The sequence below is a fragment of the Fulvia fulva genome, chromosome 4, assembly GCF_020509005.1.
Source record: "Fulvia fulva chromosome 4, complete sequence".
In the NCBI taxonomy this organism is placed as follows: domain Eukaryota; kingdom Fungi; phylum Ascomycota; class Dothideomycetes; order Mycosphaerellales; family Mycosphaerellaceae; genus Fulvia; species Fulvia fulva.
This window is the reverse complement of record NC_063015.1, coordinates 4,325,552-4,339,847: the sequence shown is the minus strand read 5'-3', so window position 1 is coordinate 4,339,847 and position 14,296 is coordinate 4,325,552. Positions and strand designations below refer to the sequence as shown.

Below are 14,296 nucleotides of genomic sequence, written 5' to 3'. Positions count from 1 at the left end.
GATCTAAAAGCCGCGAGGCGAACTGCGACCCCTGTGTCAGCTATCGGGGGCCGGAGCTGGTGTGAGCTGGGCGAGGAATAGAAGTACTTCTCGCCAGCCTGGAGGAAAGTCGTTGTTATGCTTCCGTCATCGACGGGATGAGAGTTTCTGTGCAGAGAATGAGGCTATGGCGGATGCATTCAGCCATCATCCCCTACCACACCACACCACTTCATCGCCAAGCCCCCATCCCCTCCGTCCTACCCAACTAATGGAAGGCCGCGCGATCGTGCACTACGCCACAGTAGCACACATCTCGTCGTCCACGCTAGAGCTCCCCCTCCACTCGCTTGAGCATATGCTGTACAACCGCCCGCCGAGCCCTCCAAATGGCCATCCCCCTCTCACAACTAGCCCCCGTCGTCTCCCACGCTGCATATTACGCACTCCATGCATTGTACAGCATCTACATGAGCAACGACTGGTGGATTTTAATGGCGCACTAACGGCTGTCAGCTGGCGCCCACGTGGCAAATCAAACGCCATGGCTTGCTTGTGATGATGCGGGACGGAAGCTGTGCCAGTGTTCCTGATCTGTGAATGGTCTGAATCTGTCGGCCGCTAATCAATGTCCGCATCAGCCGTTGTGAAGACTGTTGGGGTTCCCGACGTAGAGATAAGACATGGCTGGTGGCTTGGCTGCGTTGTGGTGCTCAAGGTTGTGTGAGTCTTGGAGGAAGAATCGTGAGTTGATCTGCTTGTACTTGCGGTGTCCCAGTATTACATCAACCAGCGTGAGAGACGTGTGCAGGGTACCTCTTCGACGTTCCCTCCCTTCTCCTCACACCTATCGCAAGCAACGTCCCTCGAGAGCAAATGCACCCTACCGACCTCAATTCGACCTCGTCTGCTCCAGCGCTCTAGGCTGCAGCTCCATCCAAGTAATCCCACTAACCCCCAAAATAGCATTGCACAACCAATCCCTCGGCTCCTTCTCCATAGCATAACACGTCTCCTGCACACACACATCTGCCGAATCAGGCTGCTCCTCCGTCGTCTTCAACCGCTGCCTCATCTCAGGTTTGATCCAGAAGATCGTCAACGCTGACGTGTTGTTCGTGATCTTCGTGACACCTGGCATTTCCTGCGGGGGGAGCGAGGTGAGGGGGATGGTGAGTTTGGAGATTTCGAGGATGTGGGATAGGGGGTGGGACCAGATGGTTCGAGGGCGATGGCCGTGGGCGACGAAGCGGAGGGAGGTGGGGGCTAGTTCGAGGGTGCCACGTTGGGAGGAGCAGTGGGCGCGAGCTGAGAGGATGGAGGGCTCGGGGGTGTAAGTGACGTCGATGGGAACTGTTTGGGAGAGTGGTTTCGCAGTCGAAGAAGCTCTCGTTGTCATCGTGTATCGTGTCGAGGCTGTGAAAGCTTTCGCTATTGTCGTCGGTTTCGCGATCGTCTTGATACTTCCGTACAGCATCTTGCGCGTGTTCTTTCAAATAGGAAAAGAAGTGCTCCGCTGCAACATGTCAGTATCCATCCTCACCGCAAGTAAGAGCGAAGGTCATCATCTTACAAAGTGTAGGCTGATGCCAAAAGAACCACCGCATCGGATCAACCACGTGCCTAAAACGCGGATACAAGCTCGCCACTGGCCGCACCATAAAGAAGAACAGCCCAGCAGCCATCCACATGATCTTCATGCTAGTCTGGTAATCCGATATGGCACTGACCAAGAACAAACACACATACGCGAAGCTAGTACCATAGTTCACTGGGACATTCCGCCACTGGTAGAGGGAATTCGTGATCTCCAGGAACTGAGCCAAGTCCAGAAATTGTTCTTGTAGCCAGGGCCCAAACTCGTCGAGGAAAGGCTCGAACCACGAATCGGGGCCGTGACGGATGATCATTTCGGATATCATGGCGGCAGTGCCATTGGTATCGGTGGCTCGTGTGTTGGAGTTGTGCATCCACCCTCTGGTCGCTGCGCCGTGGCGATTGGACCACATGGAGTAGAGGAGGTACGCCCAGAAGGCGGTCATGCAGTAGTTGAAATACCATAGGATGGGGTAGGCTATGAGCCATTTCGCCGTCAATGAAGGGTCCTCCCAACGATATATGCGACGCACTCGCATCCACCAGTTTTGGTAGGTATGTGTGGTGAGGAGGAGACGCTCGATGGTCGTGATCAGGACCTCGCGATCGTAGGGTACCTCATTGCTGGGATCGATGTAATTCACAGCAGCATTCTGAAACCCATAGAGCGCGAGATGGCCCACTCACTTCAACCATAAGAAGTTCTTCTTCCGCGAGACAGGATCAAGCTTGCTGTACCTCTCGGAGGTGGCGTTCGGATATTCCAGACCATACTGCACCGCTCGGGCACGATGCACATATCTCCCCATATGCCAGGCAACCTGCATCTGTTCGCGATCGGACTCCAGCTGTTGCACATGTTGTTCTGCACTTTCGACCTGGATACCAAGAAAATTGTCCTCTGGATGTAGCTCCTGCTGTTCCTTCGCCACACGTAGTCGGTCATGCGCTTCCCATATCTGCTCATCCCCCTTAGCCTGATCGTGCAGCGATGGACGCTCGCTCAGAGTGAGACCTTTGATCAGCGCCTTTTGCTGATTCTGCTTAATGGATTGATGAGGATGCGCAATGGCATGCTTGAAGATCTCGACCTTGTTCTTCAGCTTTTCTTTCCGCGTAGGTCCTTCGACGCCTTCGATATTTTCTGGCACGACCGCGCTGTTGTATGCGACGTTGTCGTCTAAGACGGGTGTTTCTCCCACATCGTCGTGATCATTCTCATGGCGGCCTCGATCGCGAAGTTGGCGTAGCTTGTCCATCATGTAGGTGCATGTCGTTTGTGAGCATCGAAGTTCTTCTCGGGAACGTCAGTACGTGTAAATGCTTGTGACAGTGGGTGGAGCTCGATATTGTTTGTCCTCAGTCACTTTGTCGTCACTTGCATGAGGTCAGGTGCGACTCTTTGTCCTGGAAGGTGCGAGATTGCCATCCCTGCTTCGGCTTCGGCTGATCGGAGCACTAGAGCACAGCCCGGGATGGGCATTGAAGAGACAACAGTGAAAGATTGGTATCGAGATGCAATGTTGCTCGATAATCATGCCTATGCATTCATCTATTTCATCACGCGTAAGACGATTCTACCTCTAGCAGAAGAGCTTATAGTACCGCTTCCAAGGCGACCAGCTCTGCCTCTCTATCCGCTCCTCCTCGATCAGCTCCGCAATATTCAAATCCCTCACACCAGTGTGCAGATCCATGTTATGGCTTCTGACGAACGGCGTCTTCCTCCAAATCTTGTAGAAGACGTAAAAGAGGATCACGATCGGCGCAGCAAGATATGCCATGAAGAAGTTCTCGACCAGCTCACCTGCAGTCGTGCTGGCGTACCCGATCGGCCAAGCACCAGTCCAGAACTGGGCGACGAGGACCAAGCAGTTGAAGATTAAGCCGATCCAAGAGCCAATGACACCTGGCTGGCTGCGGAATGCGAGCTCGTTCAGGCTGTGGCCCTGCTTCTTCCAGCCGGCGCGGAAGCGGATATGGGAGAGGCAGATGCTGCCCCAGGTGAAGATTGAGGAGAGACCAGAAAGTGCCAACATCCAATTGAAGGCGTCGGTCTGGAAGGATGAACCGGCGAAGAAGGCGAGGAGTCCAAGCACGGATGCGAGACCGATGGCCACAATCGGGCGGCCCTTGCGATCGATGTATCCAAGAATCTTTGGTGCTTGGTTCTGGTCCGCGAGTGCTGCGAGAGTGCGCGAGCTGCCATAAATGGAGGAGTTGCCGACGGAGAGAACCGCAATCATGATGACCACGTTCATGACTGATGGTAGGCCGCTGATGCCGGCGTTGGTGATAGAGATAACGAATGGCGATGCCTTGGCGTCCGCACTGGATGTGCCGTTGAGCAGCTGCGGGTTGTCGTATGGCACGAGAAGCCCGACGATCGTCAACGAAACAATATAGAAGAGCAGGATTCGCCAGAACACCTGCTTGATGGCCGTCGGCAGCGACTTCCTCGGGTTCTCGGTCTCAGCAGCAGCCAAACCAACCAGCTCCGTACCGGCGAAGGCGAAAGCGGCTGTCACGAAGACAGAGCAGAGACCCTTAAAGCCATTGTTGAAAGCGCCTGGAGTGTGCCAGTACCTGCCCCCGATGTAGCCACCGTTTGGACCGCCACCACAGTTGAGGATAATGCCGAGGATGATGTATCCGATGATGGCGACAACCTTGATGATGGCGAAGACGAACTCGGCCTCACCATATCCCTTCACTCCGAGCAGGTTGATAACTATGATCAGAACGAGGAAGATGGCGACCCAGGCGTCATTGTTGATGGAGCCGCCTGACCAGTATTCGATGGTAATTGTGGCGGCGACAATCTCGAGCGGAAGGACGACAAGCCATTGCATGGCGTAACTAGGTAGAATGTCAGCGTTGTTGTATATTCTAGGTCAATGCAAGAGCATGTGATACTCACTTCCAACCCATGGCAAAACCCCAAGCAGGGTCCAGGAACCGAGTCGAGTAAGCTGAGAAAGATCCGGCAACTGGGAACAGCACAGCCATTTCACCCAGCGCATGCACCGTGCAGTACAACATGATTCCGACCAGACCGAAGGCGATCAGCAACGAGGCAGGACCACCATGTGCGAGAGCTGAGCCAGAGCCGACGAAGAGACCAGTCCCGATAGAGCCTCCAATGGCAATCATCTGAAGATGGCGTCCCTTCAGTGACCTCTGCAGAGGTGAGTTGGCAGTCGCAGCCACAGCACCCTCAACATCGAAGACTCTTCCATCTGCGCCGACAGCGCTCTTTGGTGTTGCATGTGCGTTCGGATCACGCTTGAAGCTGTCGACGAGTCGAGTTGACCATGTGCCTTTGTGTACGGTAGTCTCGCCATACTCGGGTAGCGTTGATGAGCTTCGTGGTGAGTAGTCGGCCTTGATGGACTTTTCCGAGTCCTCCATGGTTGCTGTGAACTCGATGTCGGAGGATTGTCGAGCTGTTGGTGGTGTCGCTTAAGCCGAGCACCAGCTGTGTGCGGTCGTGTAAGCTAAGTATACGCGATGGATATGCTGGAGAGCTCGATCAAGCTCGGCACACACGCAGCGTCACCGTCTCTTATGTATAATAAGAGCAGGTGTGCGACGGAGTACGGCAGACGGAGGAGTGAGGTGGTGTATGTTAAAGGTGTTTTAGAGTGCGGCGCGGTCGTTAGACCTAGCCCGTCGGATTAGAGTTCAGCGAAGCTCGTTTATTGGCGGCCGAGATAATGATCCATCACGGGCTTCCAGGTTCGCAGACTGAAAGAGCAGAAACTCCCGTCCCGGTGAAGGAGCGCGGAAGGAAGGTGCGATTCTCAGCTTCACATCCGTAGGCGCAGGGGTTTGTCGTGTGCTGGAGAGGACGAGTGTGACCAAAGCACCCTTGCCCTTGTGCAACCGACCAGGCTCTCTGCAGCGCTGCACCGGATCACCGTCCTGCACCCAGCTTCCAGCATGTTTCTAGCCTTGGCGCAAGGATGAACTCACCGATTCAGGCACGCTGGTTCGCGCGTGGCAGCGATAAGAAGCGAACTTTCTCTCTAGTGGCCACCTGTTAGAGGTGGATTATCTTCAATAGCCACCCCCTCTTCGATAGCTACTTTGCCGCTTCCGAGCCGGTGGTGTCGCACTTATTAATGCTACTATATCAATTTTACTATACGCTTGATTAATACTATTCTTTTTCTATACTTTAAGATAGGTAACTTATATATAAACGAATTACGTAGCTCTAGAAGTCGGAGAATTATATAATAAGGAAGGACCTAATAGGATAGCGTATATCTACGTATAGTATCGTCGGTATTAGTATAGATACTTTTTAGGACAAGGAAAGGTGTCCTAGGATTTCCTAGTCTAGGGACCGGTGAACTCTATTACGTACTCTAGTTATATAACTCTTAATCTTATATTCCTTAACCTAATAACCTATAATTCTTAATACTCCTACTTAGGTTAGAAGGTCTTCTATAATCCCTTATATAAGCTAGAGCTATATTATAAAGATTTAGAACTACTAACTATTAAGGGGCGTATTTAGTCTATTAGTAACTATATCTTTTATATAGTAGTAATCTACTATAATCCCTCTTTACTACTAGAGATTGCTAATATAGTAATATACTATATTAATAGATAGATAGATTTGTTATTTCCCTGTTCTAGGACCCTATTCGGCCTATATAGGTATATATCTATTATTATATATAAAGGGAAACCCGAATAGGTGAAAACCCTTCTCGCCCTCGACCTCTCCTTATCTAGATTAGCTTTCTCTCTAAACGTACGTAGTTGTTACAGTTCACCTCGTAAGGCTATACTTAGTATTACGTGACCTAATACGCTAGCGCGCCCGGACCCTAGACTCTAACCTCGACGTTTACTTTATTACGGCTTCGCGACTTTCTTATCTTCTCTTCTTTATAGAACTTATTCAATTCTAAGGTATTAATACGTTTACGCCCTATCTTACGCCTTGTCCGTGTTATTAAGTTCTACCGCCCTTAGATCGCTAAGCCGTACGATTATAGACTACGTATCGCTACTACGACCGCGTACGACCGAGACTTAAATAGCCGTAGGTACTAATACGACTATCGGACTAGACGAATCATCCTTTATCCTAAGACTTAACCTAAACCCTCTTACGAAGGCGTTCCTCCGAGAAGCCCGATAAAAGCGGAACGGCGTACTTAGCGTAGCGTAGTAAGAGATAGAAGACGAGTCGTAGTAGGATCCGGATTTCGACGATACCGTAGGTATAGAACGACTACGTAATATAGTATAAGAGATTCAGAACGAGACTTAGGGTCGCGGAGATACTAAGTAGGCTTATTAGTAAGAGGAAGAACGTCGATGCTAGAAGCACTAAGAGCTACTACGTAATAAGTATAACCGACGTTAGTCTAAGAAGAAAACTCGACTCCGTATAGGTAGAGAGGATAAGACCTTATAATAAGGTATACGTACGCGGAAGGAGGAATATCTTAGCTACCGCTATACGATACTAATTAAAGCTACCGCTATACGATGTAGATTAACTTTACCTAGAAGGGCAAAGAGGTAGAATATAGGCTACGGTACAACCCTACCGAGTTCTAGATCGCTATAGCCGAGGAGCTTTCTCGCTCGGTTACTAAGAACCTAGAAGCCTAAGGTTAGATATTAGACGACCTAGATATCGTTACCGATAGTCGACCCTACGACGCCCGTATAATATAGATACGACTTAAGGCTCACTACGGTAAGATATATAGTCTCTCTACGGTTAACCCGACGTAAGCTAGCGCTTCCTAATAGTATAGTTCTTCCTTACGGATATACCCTACGGCAATATATTTCTACGTACGAGGGCGTACGGCGGTTTAAGAGGGGGCATAGTGTTACGGTTTACCTCGTAAGGCTATACTTAGTGTCACGTGACCTAGTACGCTAGCGCGCCTAGGCTCTAGACCCTAACCTTGACGTTTACTTTATTGCGGCTTCGCGACTTTCTTATCTTCTCTTCTTTATAGAACTTATTCGATTCTAAGGTATTAATACGTTTACGCCCTATCTTACGCCTTATCCGTATTAGTAGTCTATATTACTACCTCGTTAGCCCCCGCTCCTAGCCGGTCTCGTCGCGCTACGTCGTATCCTCTCTTCCTATACTACTCCTACTAGGCGGTACTATTCTAGCTAGCCCTTCTCTAGTATCTAGTTCGTAATGCGCCGTAGGTCCTTAACGTTATTAAGAAGTGCCTTAATCGTCTAGTTCCTCGCCTTTACTATCTACTCCCCCCTTCCTAGCGACTACCTCGGATAGACGAGGAGTACGTACCGTATATTCTAGGAGTAATAGCCGTAGGGGTAGCTAGTATTAGTGTATTCTAGAACCTTCCTCTAAAATAGGTACCCCTAGAGGCCGATATGTTTGCTTCGTAGTTAGGTTACTATACTACTCTATACCCTCGTAAGGCGGTAGTAGATAAGCTTCGGGGGGTGCTTAACCGCGGATTTCGTAGCTAACTATTCCTTAGGTTATCCCGCTAGCTAAGGGCGTCTACTATACCCTATACCCTAGTTGTTCTACCTCTCTTTCTATAGTTGCTCTATAAACGATTTCTTACCTTCCTATCGTGTTACTAGCTATTCGTCCCTTACCCGGTAGTTCGGCTCGTTTCCGGGTCGAATGCCCTTATACGCTAGTACTAATTCGCGGGCCCTTACGACTATACTAGCGATAACCTTCTATACTAGGTACTATGCCGACTTGCCTAAGTAGGAGGTCCGTAGTCCCTAGTAAGGAAGGAATCGTATTTAGTAAGCTAGTTACGAGATAAGGTAATAAGTCTTAACCGCGCTTTCCTACTTATCTAGTACTACTATATAGCCTCGTTTCGAGAGGTTAGCCCGGAGCAAAAGCTTCCCTCTACGCCCTCCCTCCCTATTTACTCCTTAAGCTAATATCTACCTCTATAGGCCTAAGCCCTTTAGTACTCTCTATTGACCGATATACGTATCCGTCCTCTCGGGCTATATAGATAGTATTAGCCGTCGCTACTAGTATATACTACGCCCTAGGTTTTAACGCCCTTTACGTTACCGTAGCCTATCTCTAGAAAGCGGCCGTCTATACCTCGTAGGTTTGCTCGGGGCATACACTACGCCGGGTAGCGTACTCCTTACGTTTCTACCTACTAACTAATATAAAGTTCCTTATTCCCCTACTCTCGATCCTCCCTAATTATAGAACTAATCTACTTATATTATACGTCTTTTCCCCGTCCTAATAGCCGTCTTTTCCTTACTTAGGCTATCGTCTTTTCCTCGTCATAATCTACTATATTAGACTAGGTACGTTATATAGCGGGATAGGTAGTACCTTAGACAAAACCCTCGTTTCTATACCGGGTATTTAATAGGCCCTTATAGGCTTCGTCGCGTGTCTACCTACCTACCGTATTACCCGCTAGTAAACACTAGATTGTTTTGTAGTCCGCTCGACGCCGTCGTATAGTCCGCTTAGTTGTTGTTCTATAGTCCGCTCGTCTAATGTTCGTCGCTTAGCCCGCTTAGTTTACGGTCTCCGGAGGTGAAAATTCTATACTTATACTAGAGGTGTCCTATCGAGCGTATAGGCTACGGTTTCGCGCCCTTCTTATACGTAGAAAGAAGAGGGACTCGCTCCCGATACGAGTATACGCTCGTCGGATAGTTTTTATACCCGTTTTGCTAGTAGTCCTCTATTTACTACGGCTTCGCCTACGTTACGCGCCCGTCGCGCCTACGACGCTCTAGCGTAAGAATACTTAGCTCTCTCGTAGTAAGACGAGAGTTTCGTAGCCGACACTACGTATAGGTAATTCTCGTCGTCGACCTAGGTACTAAATACGCTATGCCTCCGTATAGTCTCTTAACTAATCCTCTATAATATCTAGCTCGGTTATAAACTATCTTATCGTCTAGTTATCCTTCTACTTTACCGCCTTATATTCGAGTATAGTATTTAATACGCGGTTTATAGGGTCTACGTATATATCTCGATAGAAGACCTTAAAGTCGCCGTAGATATATTACTCTAGGTCTATAACGTTATAGTTTATATACTATCTCTCGCTTACTTCCTTTATTAGGAATATAGTCGCCCTACGGAGAGCGCCTTTACGCGGCGGACAATATAAGTACCTTCGCTAGGACGAAGAGAAACTAAGACTCTTCCTCTCGAACTCGAACCCCCCTCTCGAATCGCGACTTAGCCGTAAACACGAAAAGCGACGTCTATTCGAAACCTATAACGCGATAGGTAACTTAGGGTACGGTATAAAGAAGAAGGGAAGAGAAGAGAGGAGAAGAGAGGATACGCCCGGATATCTATTAACGAAGATACTCGGAACTACTCGAAAGAAGAGAGAAGGCGGCGGACTCTCTCTTTAGATAACGACGGCCGTATAAAGCGAGCGCTCTCGCTACGAATCTAGAGCGAGATACTAAATCTCGGGATATCGTAGGAAGGAGGCGGTCGAAAACTCTTAGAGGGGACGAGACATTCGAGATACTACCTCTCTCTCTCTCTTAAATTCTCGGTTTTTAGCGTACGTACGGCGGGCCTACCCGGCGCGGCGTAGTAAAGAAACACGGGCGCAATTTACCGTCTATCCCGGGCGATAAGACCGTAATAGACTTTACTACCGGGACGCGGCGTACTACCGTAGTAATATTTGTCGACCTTTATTACGAATACTAAGCGCGAGCTCGTAATCTTTCGAAGAGTTTTCACGTCCGGGTATATAGGGCTTTTCTCTTTAAATTTTAAACTCGGTCGTAGATACGACCCGTATTATATAGTTTAGGACTTAAATAGTATGTTAATAAAATAATTAATTAATTTATTTATTACCGCGGTTAAGTACCCCCCGAAGCTTATCTACTACCGCCTTACGAGGGTATAGAGTAGTATAGTAACCTAACTACAAAGCAAACATATCGGCCTCTAGGGGTACCTATTATAGAGAAAGGTTCTAGAATATACTAATACTAGCTGCCCCTACGGCTATTACTCCTAGAATATACGGTACGTACTCCTCGTCTATCCGAGATAGTCGCTAGGAAGGGGGGAGTAGATAGTAAAGGCGAGGAACTAGACGATTAAGGCACTTCTTAACAACGTTAAGGACCTACGGCGCATTACGAACTAGATACTAGAGAAGGGATAGCTAGAACAGTACCGCCTAGTAGGAGTAGTATAGGAAGAGAGGATACGACGTAGCGTAACGAGACTGGCTAGGAGCGGGGGCTAACGGGGTAGTAATATAGACTACGTACGTTTAGAGGGAAAGCTAATCTAGATAAGGAGAGGTCGGGGGCGGGAAGGGTTTTCACCTATTCGGGTTTCCCTTTATATATAATAATAGATATATATCTATATAGGCCGAATAGGGTCCTAGAACAGGGGAATAATAAATCTATCTATCTATCTAATTTATTTATTAAGAATATAACTCTATATAGAACCTTACTCTTATTAGTCGTATATATAGCGCTAAAGAGAGTAAAAGTAATCGTAAGCTCTCGTAGAAATACCTAGGCCTTCTAAATTAAATTACTATTAAAGGGCGTAGGTTCTTTAAGATATAGGCGGGTCCCTTACGGTATCGTAGCGCCTATTACTACCTTATTATTGTTAGTAATAGTACTTAGAGTTTTAGGGGGCGGGTATTTGCTTAGATACGGACTACCTTTGTCGCTACTATATAAACCCGGGTCTTCGGTTATATCTCGCTAGTATTAAGACTCTACGACCTCTCTCTCTAAGGCCTACTCTTTAATTTCTTCTCGTAATACTTCTCTTCTCGTAATAAGGGCTTCCCTATATAGTCGCTATTAGGTTCTAGGGCTCGGGTAAGGCTTAGGCGACTCGCTTACGGAATCGTTTTAAGGCTCTATTTTAGCGTATATAGATTATAATAATAGGAAGCTTTAGAACTATAAGAGTAGGGATATCGTAATATATAGTACGTCTATAATTCTCTAAATAATAGATAAACTAAAGCTTACCTTATTTCTTAAGGCCGGTATTTCGTAAGTAAGTTATAGTATATATTACGTACGACTTCTCTACGTCCGGTATAGTCTAAAGGACCCTAATATTATATATATATATAGCCTTATACTAAGGCTACTATTATAATAGTACTACTATAGATTAATCTTATAGCTAAACCGCTCTATAATATAGCTCTAAATATTACTTACTAGTATCTCTAAAGTTACTATTATTAACTTTAGTACCTTAATAAGTAGTATAGTAATATAGGTAATAGGCTATTAATAGGAACTTCTAGATCCTATATAAGTATAGATATTCTTAAAGGTACTAATATAGACCGTACTAGTATTTTAAAGACTCCCTTAAATATTGTATAGATACTTATTCGCGCTTCTATAACTAATATAGATACGGTCCTTATTACTATATAGAATATTAAGGAGCTAGTCTTTAGATATAGCTAGAGCCTTTACTACTAGCTTAAACTTACGTATCGACGAGAGTATAGAGCCCTACTATAGTATAAGTATACTATCTATAGCCGTAATACTAATCTACTCCTCTAGTAAGATAAGACTATTAATATTAACTATTCCGTCTATCTCTTATATTGTAACTAAGTTACGCGTATTATAGATATTATTATAGATACGGTATTAATAGTAAAGTTAGGTACGGAGGGCGTAAAGTCGAGCTTAGGAGCTTAGTAAATAAACCTTAAAATACGATATAGCGGCGATAGCGATAGTAAGGTTTTAATACGATAGAATAAAGCGGTAAGGTGTTATTAATAAGAGGTAGCTACTAAAGAAGTAGCTACTAAAGACAAGGTAGCTATTAAAGATAATAACACTAATGCAAGTGGCCATTGAAGAGAAAGTCCCGATAAGAAGAGTCGAGATCATCGGTAATGGCCCTGCTAGCGCAACTGCAGCCGCTTCTTATCTGTCGTGAAGCTTTCTGTCATGACCTGCTGTCGACCATGGAAGCTTTCTCGCGTGCTGGCCTCTTGGTGGCGTCGCCTTCCCCGTCGACCTTTCGTGCATGCTGCTGCACCCTGCGGAAGGCGCCGGTGGCACGTTGACGACATCACCTGCACGACATGGAAGACGTTTCTGCATCGATATGAAGATGCGTGATGCGTGATGCGTGATGCGTGATCCGCGACTCCGATGCGTGGCACAGCGGTGCAAGGATCCTATCGTCGTGGTTGGACTGCGTAAGAGAAACGTATTGATTGGCCTTTCCGTCTTTAGTTCTACCCCAATTTCTCCAGTCCTTAGTGGCGCCGAATCAGCTCCGCAACACTCGCCGGCCACTCCTTCGTGCAAGACGAAGCTCGAACCTTTCATGAACCAACAGCACGAGATGCTCACCATCAGATGCCTCTTACAGTACAGTCAAACACCCGCCTGAGGTTGATGGTGAAGTTGCATCAATATCGTTGCGCGGCACGCTCGTATGGTCGGCCGTCGACGGCGAATCACCCGACAGGCGTCTGTTCCTGGCTCTGCTTCCGGCCATAACCCCATATCCTGGTCGAGGGGATCCCTCGCGATAGCAACACGCCGAGGCCACTCTAGAACGTCTGGACTCGTTAGCCTTATCTTGACGGATGAGGCACTCACTTCACGAGCGCAATCCGCACCTCATCTCGCTCCTGCCACGACTGTGATCCTCCGTCAACATGGTGTTTGGTCCGACAAAGAACAGACACTCGAACTTCCGGCAAACCCGAAGCGGAAGCGCTGATAGTGTTGCCTGACATGCTGTGTAACGACACACCAAGCATGAGGCTGGGAATAGGCGAAAGCACGAATTGCACTCCCTGTCGTGGCAAGGCACCTGCGAGCGCTTCCAATGCTTCCATATGAAGTGCATACGGCACTCAATCTCACTCCTGCATCATGCAGTCGCATACCGACCTCTTCAACATCTTGGCTCTTTCATCAAGACCACACCAGGCATGATCTCAACGTCGCCAGTAACACGACGTTCTCGCGTGGCGGGGGATCTCCGTCCAGGCGGTATGCACGCTGCCAGTCCGTCCTCCCACGAGCGGAGGAGCCATAGGTACAGTGTCGGACTGTATTCTCTGCCGTGAATAAACTTGGAAGAAGTTCCGTTCCATCTCATTTCCACATGGGATCTGCGAGGATCCGATCACTGCAGTCTCGTGGCCTTCGTGCTGTCCTGCGCGACCTCCGGGAGAATGTTTCCTTCGATGGACGGACTGTCGGTGTGAATGTCCCGTGTCTTCCTGATACACCCCCTGCATAATGTGATCGACTGCAGGATGCTGCACGCGCATTGCAGAGATGTCGCGAAACGATGCCTTGCTGCTGTGGACGGGTCGTCGAACACACCGATCGTTTGCGCTCAAGGGAGCTTGAGACTGTTGAGGAAGAGTAGCAAGGTCGACTGTCCATGAAGTAGAGGAATGATGGAAGGTAAGTCAAAGGTTGTGTCTGTTTACATTCCTCAGACACCCTCCTTGCAACCTCCTGTTACCACGTGGAAGACTCGTCTCGTACTGTTGCTGCACTGAATAACGTATCGTTACCCAAGAGCAAGTGAGATCGTCATCGTAGCTGCTCTTCCCAGTCCGAGACCTCGCGATGGCAGACGACGCGATCAAGCAGACGCCAATACCAAATTGCAGAGCTGCCGCGTCCAGCACAACAAGCCATCGTCGCGAAGATC

At 48.0% G+C, this 14,296-nt stretch overlaps 2 protein-coding genes across 2 annotated transcripts; both read right to left on the bottom strand.

Moving 5' to 3' along the window:
• Positions 1 to 871: 871 nt before the first annotated feature.
• On the bottom strand, positions 872 to 2,837 carry CLAFUR5_04908 (uncharacterized protein; the record flags this gene model as incomplete). The annotated part of the gene is made up of 4 exons (XM_047904056.1): positions 872 to 1,287; positions 1,334 to 1,495; positions 1,553 to 2,199; positions 2,263 to 2,837. The coding sequence occupies 4 exons, from the start codon at positions 2,835 to 2,837 to the stop codon at positions 872 to 874; spliced, it is 1,800 nt and encodes a 599-aa protein (XP_047760279.1).
• A 321-nt stretch (positions 2,838 to 3,158) lies between these two features.
• Positions 3,159 to 4,986, bottom strand: CLAFUR5_04907 (General amino-acid permease GAP2; the record flags this gene model as incomplete). Its single annotated transcript, XM_047904055.1, has 2 exons — positions 3,159 to 4,434; positions 4,496 to 4,986. 2 exons carry the CDS (start codon positions 4,984 to 4,986, stop codon positions 3,159 to 3,161), a joined length of 1,767 nt encoding a protein of 588 aa, XP_047760272.1.
• Between the last annotated feature and the right edge of the window lie 9,310 nt (positions 4,987 to 14,296).